General features: G+C 38.7%; 1 protein-coding gene across 11 annotated transcripts in view; it reads right to left on the reverse strand.

The window, feature by feature from the left end:
• The window catches only part of syt14a (synaptotagmin XIVa), a 43,531-nt gene extending 25,377 nt beyond the window's left edge, over nt 1-18,154 (reverse strand). For 4 of the 11 annotated variants that reach the window (XM_078941328.1, XM_078941326.1, XM_078941327.1 and 1 more), the window contains exons 1-2: nt 18,019-18,120; nt 6,716-6,763 (exon numbers count right to left, since the gene is read on the reverse strand). In XM_078941328.1, the coding sequence (XP_078797454.1) occupies nt 6,716-6,763; nt 18,019-18,031 (61 nt within the window). In that variant the 5' untranslated portion in view covers nt 18,032-18,120. The other 7 variants (XM_023951791.2, XM_023951790.2, XM_023951789.2 and 4 more) reach the window with 4 other exon arrangements.
• Nucleotides 18,155-18,403: the final 249 nt, after the last annotated feature.

Consider the following 18,403-nt stretch of genomic DNA (forward strand, 5'->3'; position numbering starts at 1 on the left):
TAATGTTTTTAGCCATAATCAAACAACAGTGTCGTCTTCAGAGCAGCAGGAGTTTAATAGAAATTTACCTCTTGGGCGGGGCCGTTGGCGCAGAGCAACCACACCTCCCCTACATGTTGCAGAGAGCTCTCGGTTTACACACTCTCCTGCTAGCTTACAGCCCCTCACATCCCCAACCTAACATTAGCGGTGCAACAAAAATTGGCAAAAGCTTGCCCAGCACAATATATAAGGAAGAAAATGTGATCTTTTTCAAACATCAATTATTTCGTCCACTCCTGATTCACAACGGTTTAAATAAAAAAATATACAGAAGTGCTGTCTCGAGCTTAATTTTCTTTATGTCTTCTCATCATCCGAAAAATGCCACAAGAACATGTCAAAAATACCAAAAACACCATTTTCATTGTGCATGTCATTTAGTGTTATTCCTATTTGAATACTTTCCCATTTCACAGAAGAAATCCTGAAATGAATGAAACACGGCGGCATCAGAGCTAAAAGAGAGCGCGGCGGACACTTTGAAACGATTTCACCCAAGAATCAACAGCCTGACTGGAAAGCTGCTGCAATAACCTTTAGCTAATGTGTGAGGAGACTCGTGACTCACTGTTTTATTGAACATTGTTCCAGAAGAATCACAGAAACATTCATGCATGACAGCAGCTTTGTGAGGATTTGACAATGTTTGAGAAACCTTTGGAATTTATGAGACGTTTGACTCAAATGTAAACAAAATGTTTCAAGAATTTCTTCAAATCCAAATTAAATTTTATCTTTTATCATGTTCCTTTTAATAACAGCAAAGAGTCACATTAAAGAAAGGAATAAATTAACAAATAATGTTATAAATAAGCACCTGCACTTTGTCTGGATCTTTAAAAAGAGAGACTGACTGGTTTTTTAAAATTGTTTATTTATTCAATATAAATCAATCTTTTTATTAATCTTGTTTATATACTTTTGATTGCCTTACTTAAAACCTTTCTTGCATCACTTTTGAATTTTAAGACACTGTAACTAAAGTATCAAAGACAAAAAATAAAATGAAAAATATATTTTTCTAAATTTAACATAAAAAAGTAATTAACTTTTAACTTAAATGGTAACAATAACACTAGAAATGAGTGTGGAGGGAGGATAAAGCATAAAGAGGATAATTTTTTTTTAAATATAATATATGTATGTTAAAAATATACATATTTGAAGTTTTTTTTTGTATTAACAACATTTAACAACACAGATTCCCTTGTAGAATTTTCAGGTGTGTTTAATGTAAAAGCTTTTGCATAAATTCCATGCTACTATGCTGCAGAGTGCTGGCTTTAATTTTTAAATGTAATACATTAAGATGAAATCTAAAGATGTCCTAAAAACATTAATAAGCAAGTATGTTACACATAATTTTTGAATATTAAAAATGACCTTGTTCTTCATGGTAGGTACCACCTGTGAGATCATGATGCTCCTCAAGACTACTCAAGGTCCAATTCTACTATCCAGCCAATATCAAACCAACATGACTGGAAGAAGCTTAGCTAAAACGCTAAAGTAAATAGTAATAAATAAACCCAAAGCCATATATTTTCAATATGTAACTATACTGAGAAAAAAGACCATAACATGCTTCAGTGCTTCTTCACATTTCTAGCTTTGAGCTTGTAAACTGAACGTTGTTCAGCAATGAAAGACAATACTTATCAGCTTCTGAAAATGCCTGTATCCTTTCAGAGGGACAAAACTCAGAGAGTAATGAGCAAAATAGTTGTAAAAAAAGTGTCCCAAAAAAATGTTGAGGAATGTCCAACTTCAACTCTTATACTATTACATTTGTCTATTAGGAATTGCATATTTTCACAAAAAAAAAAGTATCATTAAATAAAATAGGATTATCAAAAACAAGTTAAAAAGGTAGAAGAGCAAGAATAGTTATTCAGACAAATATAGAGACTGACTAAATTCACCTCTCAAACTCCAAAATGTAGATGTAAGTAAACAATCAGGATTTCATGATTTAACTGGCACTTTGGGTTCACTGTCTTAGTACTTTAATGCTACAGCTGGTTCAATAAAATAATGATAAAGATAACCACAATCGAGCTTAAAGCCCTTAAATATATTTAGGTAAACATAGAAATTCCGTTTCAAAAGACAGCTGGAGAGTCCACGGAGGATTCCTCCTGAGTGTTGTGTCCAATGAGTTGTATCGCTAGAGGAGACACGCCCACTTGAGAAGCCTGGCCACCGTTGGCGGAGCGCGACACCATCTGCTTTCTATTGCCTTTAGTGGTATCTAAGTAGCTTTTATAAAATATACACATATTTTTTTATATATATTTATGCATATATATGAATATAAATCATAAATAATATGTCAGTCTTCAGGCCCCACCTCCTCTCCTGTGGCTCTCCATGAGTGGCACTCAGCTGTCTGCAGATAGGCTAATTTGTTTATACAGTATTTAAGTGTGTCTGTTTCTGCCTTCTGTGTCGGAGTGTTGTCTTTGTTTGGTCTGTTATCATGTTGGTTCCTAGTCCTGTTATGTTGTGGAGTTTTTCCCCCTAGTGTGTTGTTTTTTTGTTATTAAAAGATCTCTGAATCTGCCATCAACTTTGGAGTCTGGTCCTGCATTTGGGTCATCCTGATATACCGTAACATAATATATATAGATACATTATTTGTTGTTGTTAAACAAGAGAAACAGTCAGCCTTAAAAGCTCAAAATTTAATGAAAAATTGCATTGTTGCAGGACTTCTTACAAAAAAAAAATTATTACAAAGAATTTTTCAAAATAAATTCTAAACATTTTGAATGTTCACACCTCTTTGACATGTAATTTAAATTATTTAGGAAAGCCCAACAATAAGTCAAGAATAATAATAGATAATAATAAATCAATAGTAAGTCAATAAAAAATAATAAATAATAACAATAAATAAATAAGTCAATAAACAATAATAATAATTAATCAATAAGTCAAATAACAATAATAATAAATAAATCCAAAGTCAACAAAAAGTCCAAAAGTTAACAATAGATTTACCCTAAAAAAACACACACACACAAAAACACAAAGTAACAAAGTAAAACAATAAATTTACTGATTCATGTGACCGATCAATTTGGTGTTTCAAGCGAACAGTCTGGCCTGACTTATCAAAATCTGTTTCTACAAAATGTTTTGAACATATCCAGACTGTAGTGCTAGTTGGTGACCACAGTGATCAATCTATTGATGGCTAAGGCCCACTTTTTCCTGAAGTCTTAATCCATTGGAAACTTGCAAGAAAAGTTCAGTCACTGAGTCAGAAATGTATAAATCTATATTACTATAATATCCTAGTCCTAGTATACTGTGTATAGGTTTAACAAAATAAAGTTTATATTTATGTTGATAGCATATTATATGTACATCATGCAGCATGATGATAATAGCCCTGCAGCATCATGCATGTCAACATGTGTTCTATTAATGAAGCCCCTGCAGCTTTAAAAGGAAAAATTATAGTACTTCCCTGTGAAATGTTATGCCTTCCTCCTTCATGGACTCATTTCTCCGATTTGGCAGTCGAAACCCACATAATGAACTGGCATTTTGAAAAAAATGTGTTCACATGCATGCACTGTAGCAATGACTTGACCTCACCAAGATGGCGGGGCTCTCCTCCCATGAGGAACCACGTGATGTCTCCTCTAGCGATATAACTCATTGGTTGTGTCCAACTGCAGCTGACAGAGGCTCTCTCAGAAGCAACGGGGACAAACAGTCAAAGTTCTTTTAGCATGAAACAGAAGGAAATGAGTCTGGGGGTGTTGCAGTCCATCTCTCCTGACTTCTGACAGAGCTGCCGTTCTTCAAATGGAGTCAAAGATTTGCTAGAAAAAAAGCTAAAAGTTGGCAGAATTTTTTAAATGAAAGGTCCGGTAAGCAGTTTGAATAATCCCTAGACATAGAAACATAGATTAAAAAAATTCTGTTTAACACTCATTCAGCTACAATGTGTGTGTGTGTGTGTGTGTGTGTGGGTGTGCGTGTGTGTCCACTGTAACATCCTGTGTTCATTTATAGATTTGTCTGCATGGAAACGGTTGCCATGCTTAAAGTTGAAAAGAACAAAACACCTCAAAAAACCACAAAGACGCCTACACTCTCCACAGGCAGCCCATAAGCACTTCCAGTCCTCATCTATGCTCCACAGCAGAACACCTACTGTCCATCCCACAACCTGCTCACGCAAGGAAAAAAACACACAAATCCACACACTTGTGACAAAAAAAACAAACATGTAACCCATCTTTAAATACGCAAACTCAAATTAAAAAGCTTACACAACCAGACCTCTCATCACCAGATGAGCACTCTCAAAAATTATCTTTTCAAGTATGAATATAAATGTGTGGTGAGAGGAGGCGAAATGACAAATGTTCCATCCGCCGGAGCGGCTAAAAGCATTCCAAACAAAGAGTTTTGGAGCTGGAGAAGAGTCCCAGCTTTAGAGAACCACATCAAAAACAAACCACTCTTTTCAGGCATAACCAGAAGTATAACACGTATCTGGGATATGTCACGGTCCTATTCCATTTGGTGGGTTTTTACTGAAAAATACCAATTATAGAAAGATTTTATTAAGACTTTTACTATAGCAACGGCAGGTGTTTATGTTCTTTGTCCCATCTTCAAATGAAATATCACCCAGCTATTACTTTGATTCGGCTGATAGGATCAGAACAAAGCAGCCACAGCATCTTCAGAACAGACAGCCACTGTTGAATATTCCAATGGGACTAAAGCCGTAGGCACAGCTGCCCTTTCGGCTGGATATACGGGCTGTCTGCACGCCTAAACCCCGTAGCCACACGTGCGAAATATCGAGGTCGCAGACTGCTCAGTGAACCCGTAGTGCAAAAAGGTTAAAAAAAAAAATTCCAACGGGAATGCTGGGAGCGACAGGTCGTAGTGAAGACTATCACAACACGCGACAGTAAAGAAGGGGGAGAAGTAGGTGAGACACAGGCATGTTGTACAGATTTTCCTTTTTTTCAATTCCCTCAAACTCTTTGAAAAACACAAGGGCCCTTAACCCGTATGCCATCTTGTGGGGTCCAGATGAACCCACCCCCTACATTGACGTGTTCTCCCTACCATGACAAAGGGGGATAAAGGTGGAAAGATTTCATGTAATCCATGGACACCAGTGAAGATCACAAATCATTGAAGAAAAAAGGTTCAGAGCACCGTCTAGTGGGTCTAGATGACCCCACTCCCAACGTTAATATGCCACCAAGGCACAAGATAGGACAAAGGTTAAGAGATGTTCACAAGTTATGAGTGTGTTCCTTGCATACACCGTACAGGTTTAACCTTTTTTTTCCCCCATACCTATCCATTAGGCCAGTTGTGACTAAAGCTTTACTAACGACTAGAATGCGATGTAAGGACACCGAACAACTGCATCACCTGTGCATGCATCTTACTGTAGCTTTACAAATGCTTTTCACAATACACTTACCACAAGCGCAACAATTGCACGTTCCTTTTTCAACGAGCCTCCAGACACACTGAAAGAATGAAAGGCACACCTGCAGCCGGTTCAAGGATATCCCTTGAACCGTCCGCCCTTCACGGCCCTGGACAACCCAATAACCTGCAGCACCTGTGAGGGTCCACTCCCATACGGTGCATACCTTAATCTATTGATTTATAAATTCATAAATTAAAAGAAAAGGCTATCTCAACAAATTGAGTTATTTCTTTACACATGGACCGTTTATTCCAGACTGGATTCCTACGTCAAGAACTTAGAACAGCTAGAGGAAGGATAAAAGTTTTGTGCAGAGGAAACAATAGAACCCATCCACAGCTTTGACCTGTAGGAGCACGAGTCAGGAAAAGGTGTGTCTGAAGGTGTGAGCTTGCTAAGCTGAGAGAAAACTTAAAAGTCTTTTAATAAAACTGCACTGGAGATGTTAAATGTTCCAGGAATATTAATCATGACCTAGTTTTTAGAGACTGATTAAACTTTCTCTTTCTGAAAAGACTGAGCGTGGAAGACTAATGGGGTCAAAACTGTCAACACAGTGCTGTCAAATTTGCAGATGACGTTAGAGTGGAATTGTTAAACATTAAGTGTGCAACACACTGCATTGTAGGCAAGCACAGCAGTGGTAGTGTAATAATATGGGCTTGTTGAAGTCGTGTTTACAGAATGTGTCTACCAGCAAATGTGAGAACATCTATGGGATTCTAAAACTTGGTTCTCTTAAATGTATCTTTGTGTAATAGTTTGAAAACTTTTGGGTTTTTAAGCCATTTCTGTGTTCAGGTTTATATGCCTCCTGCACTGCATGATCATGTGTTTATCATTTTATAGGAAATATGAGGCAGAGATTTTAGTAGTTTTGGACTCTTCTTCTTGCCATGTATGTATTCATTCTTAATAAATAAATCTTAATAGAAAATATTTTTATTATTTCTGTTTTTTAACTGAGGGTTGTTCAGTTTATTGTGGTTTTTGAACCATTTGGAAAACGACAAACACAAGAAACAAGGACATGAAACAATAAGAGACAAACTCCAGCAGAACAGAAGTGAAAGCAGCGCAGCACTGAAGAAATCATGAAATGAATTTGAACGGGACGACGGGGTGTCGATGGAACAGGAGGGTCAACACACAGGTCAAAGGTCAGCCTCTTGGAGCTTTGATCTGCCCTACCTTTTCTGACGCAGATCAGCTCATGTAGTCCACAGTTACGGTCGCCACCTGGAAAGACAATGCAGTTTCAATGAGCCGCGCTGTGATGGAGGACCAGAGGACAGAATGACTGTGGAACATTTAAAAATAAAGACACTCTGACAGTGACAGAGACGGATGCAGACAGACTTTCAAAATTAAAGCAGCTCAAGAGACTTTTATAACATTAAATTCAAAGTTTCCAAAAAAAACATTTTTTATAATCGTAAGTGGTAATTGTAAGGTTACCAAAACCATAACCTGACAATTCCATATCTTCGTGTTTATCTTTTTTTGTTGCAAAACACAAAACAAAACTACAGTCTCTTAATATACAGATGTATTAAAAAATCTCCCCAAATTCTTCTTTTAATTAATTTATAATAAAACAAAAGCAATCTCCCTAATACAATAAAAAGCTAAATTTCATACTGTCACATAATGTTAAATGAAAAAGAATGAACATTGTCTTATTAGTAATTTCGAAAGTGTCTTTCTCTAAGTGATCATATTTGTATAATACTGTTTGAGAACATTTAGTGAATGCCTTTTTGTGTTGGCTTTGGTGATGTTTAGAGTTTTAAATCTCATTGAGTATAAAAAAATAAAATTTTGTCAAAGACATGACTCATTGTTAGGGTTGTCAATGTATGCGTCATTCCCGATGAATTAATTACAGACTGTTATTAGCGTGTTTATTAACCTCATTTTTTAACTTCTAACTATTGTCTTGTTCTGAAATCTAAAAAACAAAGTCCCGGCTGTTTTCCTGAATGTTTTATTTGAACTCAGCTGAAAACCCTCCTTACATCGCTCTGTTTGTGCATCTTGGTGTTGGTCAGGTGTCCGTGTGCGCGTCGCGCGCCGTGTTGCTGCTGTGACGTGGTCAGTGTCCGACTTTGTAGTTCTTTACAGAACTGACTCAAAACAAAAGCCCAACGCCACATCTTTTATCTATAATGTAAGGGATAAAGCCCGACAACGTGTTGGTTATCACACATGAATGAGGGCTGATCGCATGGGATGGTAAACTGTGGAATAACATGTATTACAGTATTAACAAGACGTTTGTGGTCAATACATTTTGAATTGCTCAGAAAAGTGTTTCTGTTTTTATGTGTTAAATTAGAGCACTCTGGACCTGATGATTTGTTCTTTTTTTTTTATATCTTAATTGTTTGAGAATGAAAACAATACTTCTGATTGGAATAAAAGTAAAGGTTGGAAGTTTGGTTTTTTTACACTAAGAAAACTTCATGAAGCCATTTTTTATTTGTACATTTCAAATTTCCCTTTTTTGAAAGTCTTTTGCTATATTTAATTTTACAAAATAAATGGTAAATTGTGTATACTTATACAGGACTTTTCTACTTTGTTTTAAGGTCCAAAGCCCTATATGCTATGTTCACACTGAGCTCGGAAACTCCTGTTCAAAAAACCACTTCCAATATAAAGTCCATGTAAGCGCAAATATATGGATGTGTCGTTTGGGCTTCCACATTCAAAACTCTTCTGTTCACGCGGCGCTACACACCTTTTTAAGTCAGTTTTTGGGCTTCATACACAAGACATGCGGCCATTGAATGCGTGTTAAAAGTTAAACCAGATGAACTTTGACCAATAGGACTCGGATTTGGTAGTGACGCATGGGTAGCGTCCTTCTTAATTCAAGGAAGTGCCAATGGTTTAAATATCGATAATTAAGGAGAAATGAATAATTTGGGTTTGACTCCAAGTCTTTCATATATCAGAATAGAGCTGTGAAAGAAAAAGCCTGAATTAAGATTGACTAGATTTGCACCACTTCAAGAGTTTGTACCAAGCCTCTAAGTAGTACATGCACTAGTCTGGAGTAGCGACAGTCCAGTGTAATCATCGTATGCTAAAAGCGCATTGAAGAATTCCTGTTCAGCGCGTTCCTGAGCGCGCATCACATGCTCAGTGTGTGCGATGCACCCATACACACACATTCACATACTGATGGCTGCCTTACACTGGCCCCAACCTACAACCACCAGGAACAATGTGGGCTTCAGTGTCTTGCCCAAGGACGCTTTGACACATAGACGGCAAGGCAGGAACCGAACCTGCCATCCCCCCAACCAGAATAAAGAATAAATACTTCATTTACGATTTCATCAACTGTAAGTTCAAACGGTCAGCATTAAAACAAAAACTAAGAAACATCTACATTAAAAAAGCAAATACATTAGTTTAGGCTTAACAAATATACAAATATTAAGCTTTACTAAATCAAGAAGACATGATGGCAGAAGACAACAACATGGCGCCCACACATCATTATCCAGAACCTGAAATTCACATCCTGTTCCCCCATGAGCTGATCCTTCTAAATTCGTATTTAATCTAAAACATGGACTATTTTTTTAATACAGATGCCAATTAAGCCTCATTCTGTCAAGAGTGTGAATAATATAGCAGTGTTTCATGATTAATTAAGCTTTACAGAAGTTGATATATCATTTTCTCAGTCCTTTTAATATTTAATCAACATTTTAACAAGTTGAATTTCGGGCTAATACATATTTTAGGTCTCTTATTAATTCTGGAGGAGGATATTTCAACATGTGTGCATTCTCCAGACCAGCATCTGATGCAGGATTTCACTCTGAGCTGCAGTCATGCAGCGGCTGTAATTCAGAGCTTTTACTCACATTTGAGAAACCCTCTCAGTCTCTGAGCTGAGCCAGGCTGCAGCCGCTGGGATCCGCACACAGGTGGAGCTTTTTGTGTAGCTCTGCCTGTTTCAACTGGGACACTTGTAGGAGCTCCAGCACAGAGACAAATGAGAGCAGACAGACATGGCAACCTTTACCTCATGTCATCACTCATTTTGATCTAACAATCGGACTTTTATACAAAAAGGACAATTACAAAAAAGTAACTTTTTTACAGGAAAATTGAGGCCTATCCAGAATCCATTGGGATTACTTTCATTACTTGTGACTTTCTCCAGATTGATTGATTACAGCATTTGTCCTTAGAAGGGTTGACTGCTCTACAGCTTTCTTTGACTATTACAACAGAAAAACAACCATTTTAGGTGTTCTTCCTAAATCCTCTTTATACAGAGCTTTAAATGCATTTTCTGCAGAACTCCTCACTGTTTGGTGTCTCAGTACAACAAGTAGGTCAGCAGACTTTAAGAAAACCGTATTTCTGCTCCACTTTTGCTTTTCGCTCCTGTATTCTTTCTTGTCCTTTTCTTGACTGGATTTAAGCTACTTTTACTTTGGTAAGTTTTAGTTCAGTTGTTTTGTTTCACCCCATCCAATAAACCATAAGCCCGATCACTTTATGAAACCCCCAAAAAGTGTTTTAAAAACAGGTTCAAACTTCACCAAGCAAAGCTCCAGTCTGGATCCATAAGGGGAGTGTCCTCCACTCGCCGGGGTCGGTCCAGATAAGGAATGGGGTTTCACAGTCAGTCTTGAGCTGGAAGCCTTTTTTGTCCCAGATTCTTAAAAGGAATTTCTCCTTCAGCTGTTGGCTGCTGAGGTTAATGCGGTTAGGATCTGAGCAGATGGATGGTCTGAGGCTGACACATGGAAAAGTGGGAGGAAGAAATCATCCTAGAACTTTTAAGCAAAAACTTTAACGGTCAACTTGCAACACGTCTCTGATTCTAACTTGAATTAATTAAGATGATGAGCAAGATCCATTTTTCTTCAAGTAAACAAAATATATTGTTTATTGCAGTACATTAAAACAATAAATATTGCTAAATGATTATACAGGATGCTGCAGCCTATCCACCTACTGCTGGTCGAAGGTGGGCTGCACCCTTGACAGTTCGCCTGTCCATCACAGGGGCTCCAAGAATGAACTTCATAGAAAATAATTGCTTCATGAGGATCTAAAACTGCTCTTTTTTTGTTTATTTCCTTATTTCTTGTTTTTTTACGTCAGAGTTTATCACCTCCATTCAGTTCGTTTTGAATGTTATGCTGCTGTAAAACATCTACTCAGGCTCATCCTTAGGCTCTGCTCATTAGGCTCAGACTAAGCAACAACTGACGAAGATGTGACAGTAAATACAGCCCTCATCTCACCAACAACCACAGTCAGTTCGAACTTCAGTAGTCTTTGAAGGACAAGATGACACAGAGGTTCCTCTGAAAGAAGCAGCTCTTGACTGAGACAGCTGCCATAAAAAGTAGCCAAGAATAGACTAGGAGAGGTAAATACCAAATGTAACCAGGTAGTTTCATAACCTTCAGCCAATGAGCTCCTTGAGGATAAACATGTCATGCCATCTTCCTCCGCTTGTCCCAGATCGAGTCGTGGGGGCAGCAGTGTAACCCTTGTGCTATCCTAGGCACTTTAACATTGGGAGTTGGGTCATCTAGACCCATTAAACAGTGCGCTGAACCTTTTTTCTTCAATGATTTGTGATTTTCACTGGTGTCCACGGATTACATGAAATCTTTTCACCTTTATCCACCTTTGTAATGATAGGGAGAACACGTCAATGTAAGGATGGGGTCATCTAAGATAGAACAAGGGCTAAGCAAAGATGCCCAGACTTCCCTCTCCCTGGCCACTTCCTCCAGCTCCTATGGGGACGTTTCTAGGACAGCCAATAGAGACATAGTCTCTCCAGTGTGTCCAGGGTCTTCCCTGGGGCCTCCGCCCAGTGGGATGTGCCAGGAACACCTACCCAGGGAGGCGTCCATGAGGCATCTGGACCAGATCCTCCTTTGTGAAAATAAATTTAATAATGCAAAAAGAGCTCCGCTGTTGACAACACTGTTGTTGACATCCATTGTTAACGTTAGCTACTTCCGCAAACAACGAGTGACATCGTTCACCGTTGAGTACTCTTCTGCGCATGCGGGTCACTTCTGGGTCATTTCACGTTCACACAGGAGATCACAAAAGTTCGGATTTAATTGGAAATGTGAACGACCTTGCAAAAAAAAAATCAAAATTTTTTCAACACTGGCATTAAGCCCTGCAGTGTGAACGTAGCCCATGAGTTAAAACGTAGTTGGCTTACACAGCAGTTGTGCTAGAAATTTATAGCGTCTACAACCGCTTCTCCACATTTTTACATCATGGTGTTTGGCTGTTCTGACAAACTATACATCCACATTTCTGTTATAGAACTCTTCATAGCTTCAAGCACTAGAAGCAAAAAGTGGGTCAGTGTATATCAGAGAAACTGGGTATCAGTTTGACCTGATAATCAGAAAGCAGAGGCTCAGGAGTGGAAAATCACTTGGAGACCAAAACATGAGAACCAAAGACATGATACTAATCTGTCATGACTCCACTGTTTTCTCCAGAAATGATTAATTATCACACCTGGAAGTTTAAGATGCTAAAGTGTAAAGAATCCTGGAATTAACTGTATACTTTTGTGGCAACATGTGGAGTTTGCAAGTGGAATGTTTTCAGGCCAGTACTCAAAACACATGTTTGTGGGTTATTGAAGCTCTGAGCAATATTCAAGGGTAAGTAAAGGTTAAGTAGGTAGCTAGGTTAGCATCATTACACTTTTCTGAACCCAGACTGGTCTATATTAAAGGGCCTATCCCGTGCAAAATCAATTTTTGAGCTTTTAAGTGTATTTAACATTCCTCATGAAGAGTATTCCTCTAAAAACCTGTGCTTTGAGCACCAGCCCCGCCCAACCCATCAAAAACGAGCGAGTTCTCACATTGTGACGTAGACCAGTGGGAACAGCCCCCTCCAGGAAGAGTCTGTGCTGCCAGCACCGCCCCCAGACTTACACACACACACTTTCTCTGCAGCGCTAATGGTGTTTGGCAAAAATTCTTTCCTTTTACATGCACAACATGCACATGTCTGAAAACGTTTGATTGTTGTTTTTTTTTCATGGGCGAAACACAGTAACGCTGCAGAGGCCGGCTCTAGATTTGCATCATAAAATGGGCGTCACCCACACGGTGCCTCAGAAATTAAGTCGTTTTACTCCCTGGAAGGAAAATGATCTGCAAAAATAACTCATACTTTATTCAAAAAAAACGTTCGTTTGTGTGCCCAAGTTAATATATTTCCATATATATGGATAGTGTTTAATAGCATGGTATAGGTCTTTTAATCTGTCTGGGTTTTTTCTGGTTTTCTTAGCTCCAGTTTTATTGAAATAATCATAATTATGTGTTGTAAAATTGGCTCATAATTGTCCATTTTTAGAAAAATGAGTCTTCATTTAACTTGTAAAACTCAATATCATTTTAAAGATGATATTTTGTCGATTTGTGTTTAAAGTAAACTATAAATGGAAAAGCTTTACCTAAGATATATTGTCTTTGACACACATTTTTATATATTTAAGGGTTAATGGCCGACTAAGTGTGCATTATCACTTTTTAACGCACGCTGTGGAAGCCTGAACCGTCCGACGCGAAGTGCGTTACAAAGTGATAATGCATACTTCGCTTATACCATGGTCACCTACAAAATAGTAACCCGTTTTAGTACTTAATTCTTGTTTTTTTTTCCGATTTGGAATGCTTTTCTGACAAAAAGCGGACTATTTGTTACGTGGTGCGGAGCAACAAATAGTCTGCGTCGCGCCACACCACCGCTGCAGTCAGGATTCGGCGATATAAAGCGATATATATATATGCTGATCTTTCCTATGGGTTGAATAAAGCATCAGTTCACAGAGAAAGTTCACCTCTTACCGCTTGTTTTTGTCTAAATGATGAAGCCAAAGGTTGTTTTAAAGTAGCCGGCGCAGTGATACAAAAAATTTAAGCTAGGTGACCGGAACTTCTTTTTTCACCGTGCAGTTATCCTGCAGTTATCCTGCACTTTTTAACGCACACCCAGCAGCCAATCAGAATCGAGTATTCACCTGGACCATGGCATAAATTGTAATACAAGTCTCATAGGAATGACTCTAAACTCATTGTTTCCTTGCCTGATTTCCTCTTTTAAAGGCTGCAGCCTGTGGTAATAAAGCGTTTTGCCAAAAGAAAAGTTCAAATTAAACAGATTTCACTAATAAATGTTATTTAGTGCGAACACAGGTGCTCGACTCCTTTCTCTCTGCTGCAGTAATTGGATATAAGAGGTTAAAAGGCATGACGATGTTTCACAAATCCATAACACAGCTCAAAGCTCTCCATCCATCCTTAAGATGAAATGATTGATCCGTGCAGCTTCTGCTGCACCTGCGCTCATCCTCACAGAGATGCTTTCACCCCACAGAACAGCACAGGGGCAACAACAAGCGTAAAAGACAGAAAACATCCAGCACAGACGCTCAGTGAGGATGGAAGGAGATGCCTCACAGTAGGCCTGCACAATATACCGCAAATTTATCGTTATCGCAATATCCAGCTCTGCAATATGCATATCGCAAAAGACGGCGAATATCGCAATAAATCGCAAACCCAAAATGTGTTAAAACAATCTTCTAGCAGCTTGAAGCATTTAAGGAATCAAATAAATCCCTTTATGCTTTGACCAATCAGATGGACGCCTTCCCATTGTTCACCAATCAGATGGAGGCCTATTATGTTAACCCTGGTCCTGAAGAGCCTCAACCCTGCCTGTTTTCCAGCTCTCCTTAACCAGCTTGCTGTTGATTGGCTGACTCAAGTGATTTCACATCCTGATTGACTGAACACACCTGATTTTGGTTATCATTATCGAGCAGTCTAGGGAGAATTGGAAAACAGACAGGGTTGAGGCTCTTGAGGACCAGGGTTAGCCACCCTGACGTTTGTCCCCCATGTCGATGAGGGTCATTTGGAGTATAATTTTGAAACAGTTGCAATGAAATGGGAATGATGTTTTTGTTTATTTTTCTATTTGTTTATTTACCGCAAATTTATCGTTATCGCAATATTGATCACTAATATCGCATATCGCAAGTTTTCCTCATATCGTGCAGCCCTACCTCACAGAATGGTCATTAAATCACAGTTCACACAAACACATAGATCCAACTGAAGTGTCTATTTGTTGGTGTGCCTCCAAAACCCTTTGCTTTCCTTTTTTACTTTCAGCGTTTTCTTCTTGCTTTGCAGACATCGCTCAACATCCTGTTTTATATCCCTCCTGACAACCAGTTAAAAACTACAATTCCCAGAGCCCCGCCCCTTCACATTAAAAAGGCCCAAATGTCCCAAAAGGATGCAGTTGTTGGGAGATATTCAAGTGAGTGTTTATTCCAACAGAGGCCATCACCTTTACCAAAATTTCCAATCTAATGTGACACTCAGACAAGAATAATCTGGCCTACTAAAGCTAATCCCCCACAGATTAACACACCCTGGTCAGTGAGCCAAAAGACTTCTACACAACCGTAAAAAACACAGACGTTTGTTAACTTCTCCAGCCTTCAATAACTGTATTATATCTTTATCTAAAAAGCACAGCAGTTCAATTTAAATTCCAAACTTTGTCACTAGAAAAAAGCCTTTGACCTGTTTAGATCAACCGTCCTTCCTAAAGAAAAGCCGGCTGCATAAATCCATTTAGTAATTAAGATCGGTTATATATATATATATATATATATATATGTTTATAGCTTTAAATAAATAAATAATACTTTAACTATTCAAAAATAAATTAGCAAGCTAAAAAAAAGATGTTGGGACACTTCAGCAATTTCTATCCACACTGCCAACGCTGGAAATCTCCCTTGCTCTGTCAGCACATTCCTTCTAAATCAATAAAAAAAAATAGCTACTTTGTTTTAAAACAAGTCTGTTTCAGTCAAGGCTATTTGCTATTGTTTCATGTTGTAAAGAAATATAAAATTAGATAAATATATGCAAGATTTTGACTTTTTTTTGCATATTAAACAACTTTTTTTTTAAAGCTGAAGAGCAGTTATAATTAGCTCAAGCTTTTAAAAAAACTGTGATTTCTTGGACATAGTTTCTGCAGAGCAGCAGGAGTTCATTAGAAATTTGCCTCCGAGTTTTGGGAGGGACTGTTGGTGCAGAGTAAGCCCGTCTCCATTTCCCATCAACCTTTGTTTATGAGTTCTCAAGCTTTCTTACAGCCCCGACACACCACCAACCTGAACCAGTGCAAAACAAGAATGAAGAGATGTGTCGACATGTTCAGAGCAATAAAGTTTTCTTCATCTTGACAAACTACAAGTCTTTGTATCGTGGTGTAAGAAACTTGCACTGCATGTCTGATGTTCCTGTACCGCATCCTGACAAGTACAGGCACTAAAACATGCTGCCTCCCACAGCAGGCTGGCTGCAGGATGCTGTAGGTGTCAATCAGTCCTCCCCACAGCTGCTGCACAGACTCGCCCTGGCTCTGGTGGAAGACATCGCCCCCCCTCTGACTGCAGCCTCACAGGAAACTGGACTCCGCCGACCAATGCAGCCAGGAGGCTGAGGTGATTAGACAACATGGAGCACGGGGAGCAGCATGGCGGTAACAAGAGCCTGCTGGAGCTAAGAGTTGCCACACGTGCCGATTTAAGAGGAAATCACTTGTGATGAAATCAGGGAGCAAGCAAGTAAATGAGTAAACGGAGGAAGTGAGCAAACGTGAAAAACAAAAACCACATCATTCATTAAAGACCCGCTCCATGTTTTTGGTGTTTTTATCCTATTCTTGTGGCATTTTTGGGATAACGGAGGACATATATAAAGAAAATGAAGCGTCTGAGTATTTCTTTATTCAAATCGTTGTGAACTGGGAGCAGATTAAACCACTGAAAACGCTTTTATAATAGATTATATGATGATGGGAGTGGGTCGTTGAAGCACTAGAAAAAACATCCGAAACAAAACGGACTTAAAATAAACTAACATAGAGACAAAAAAGATCAAATTCAACCATTTCAACAGTTATAGTGCCACTTCAATCATCTTTTGAACCATTTTTTTAAGTGTTCTCAGTGATCTTTTAATTATGATTATGCCACTTTTAGCCAAATTCTTTTTAAAACTGTGGTTTTCTTGGACATAGTTTCTGGAGTTCATTAGAAATTTGCTTCCGAGTTCTGTGAGGGACTGTTGGTGCAGAATAATTCCGTCTCCATTTCCCATCATCCTTTGTTTACGTGACCTCGCTCTTTCTTACAGCTCGGCACACCACCAACCTGTACCGGTGCAACAAAAATGGCGACCAGTATTGGAGCTATCCTGCCGTACAGTTTGATCCATATTCCAGCTCAGACGAGGAAAATGAAGACGTACATGGATCTAGTAGTATAGCAGTGGATGCATCAGAATGGAGCAGAGCTGGGTGCCGATTGCAGCTTTTACCTCACATCTACACCCATGTTTTTTATCTGCTCCTGATTCCCTCCAATTTGAATAAAGAAATACTCAGAAATGCAACATTTATTTTCTTTATATATGTCCTCTGTCGTCAGAAAACTGCTACAAGAACACATCAAAAACCAATATTCATTGGAGTGGGTCTTTCAATTATGAATAAAAGAAGAAGAAAAGGAAATCTTGAGTTAGTTCACTCAAAAACAAACTTTTTAGAACTGTTGATATCTTTCAAAAACAGACAAACATGTCTGGATTGGACAGGTGGGATTAGCAAAGACCCACATTTAGCAGATGGTCCAGTTGCCTACTTTACAAAAACTGAAGAGTCCGGCATCTCTGTGCCAGTTTTTGGAGGTGAACTCGCCCGGCTGTGCTGGTTCCAGCTTTATTGCTTTAGCAAAAACTACAGCAGAGATTCCACTCTATAGCACACGGAAGTGACATCTCCATCCTGGATTACAAATAAAAGAAGAGACAGATGGAAACTGAATAAACAGGTATTACATTTAGTATGGAAGGCAGAAGAAAGCAGGGGCGGCTCTACAATTGTTTGAATTAGTCTTAATGATTTAGCTAAGACTATATAAGGTTTCCTATGGAAGCTTCTTACTCAAAGTGATAATAACAAAGCCTGAAAGCTGCTTACAGCACGCAAACTTACATAATCGCAGGTAAAAGTAAAAGCACAGGACAGCGTGTGTTCCTGTCAGAGCTAAACACCGCGTTCTGTTAGACACACGCAACTTTTGCTCTTTTTCTTTTTCAATCTAAGTTAAAAAAAAAAAAATAACACGTTCAAACGGAGATGCTCAAAACTAAACCAGCGAACCGGCGCCACTCCGGTTTTTGAGCGCGCGGAGCTATCCTTTCAGCACCAAACGGCTCCCGCACCGCAATGGAAAATCCCCGCTTCACGCACAACACAGCAAGTTTCTGCGGGACCACGTTACAGCCCAGCCGCCCGGCCGCGGCTCCTTTCCATGTTGAAGTTAAGAAGCAGAGGAGGAGACACATTATTGCCCTACTTACCATCAATCGCCATGATGCTCTGTTTTGGCTTCAACCAAAGCGGGCGGAAAAAAAGGGGGAGCGGCCCACTGCAGGCAGGGGGACGGAAGGCGGAGGAATCTGGTTGTGGTACAGTCCACATAAACAAACGCTGCAAAAAGATCAAATCGATGTTTTATGTTTGAAAGATTTTTCTAAACAACTCACAGTATTTCTTTTAAACTAAGACAGTTAAGATTAAGTGTAAATGTTCCTGTAAAAATGTCTTTAACATATTAAAACTTATTTAAGTTTTCTTTCCATATAAATACTTTGGGTATTTAGGAAGCGCAAACTTTTTTTTTTAAACGGAATGCAATGCACTTCCATACATTGAGAACACAATTTGTATGAAAAATTAAGAAGA

This window comes from Oryzias latipes, chromosome 22 (assembly GCF_053564925.1).
Source record: "Oryzias latipes strain Hd-rR chromosome 22, Olatipes_Hd-rR_3.1".
NCBI classification, from domain to species: domain Eukaryota; kingdom Metazoa; phylum Chordata; class Actinopteri; order Beloniformes; family Adrianichthyidae; genus Oryzias; species Oryzias latipes.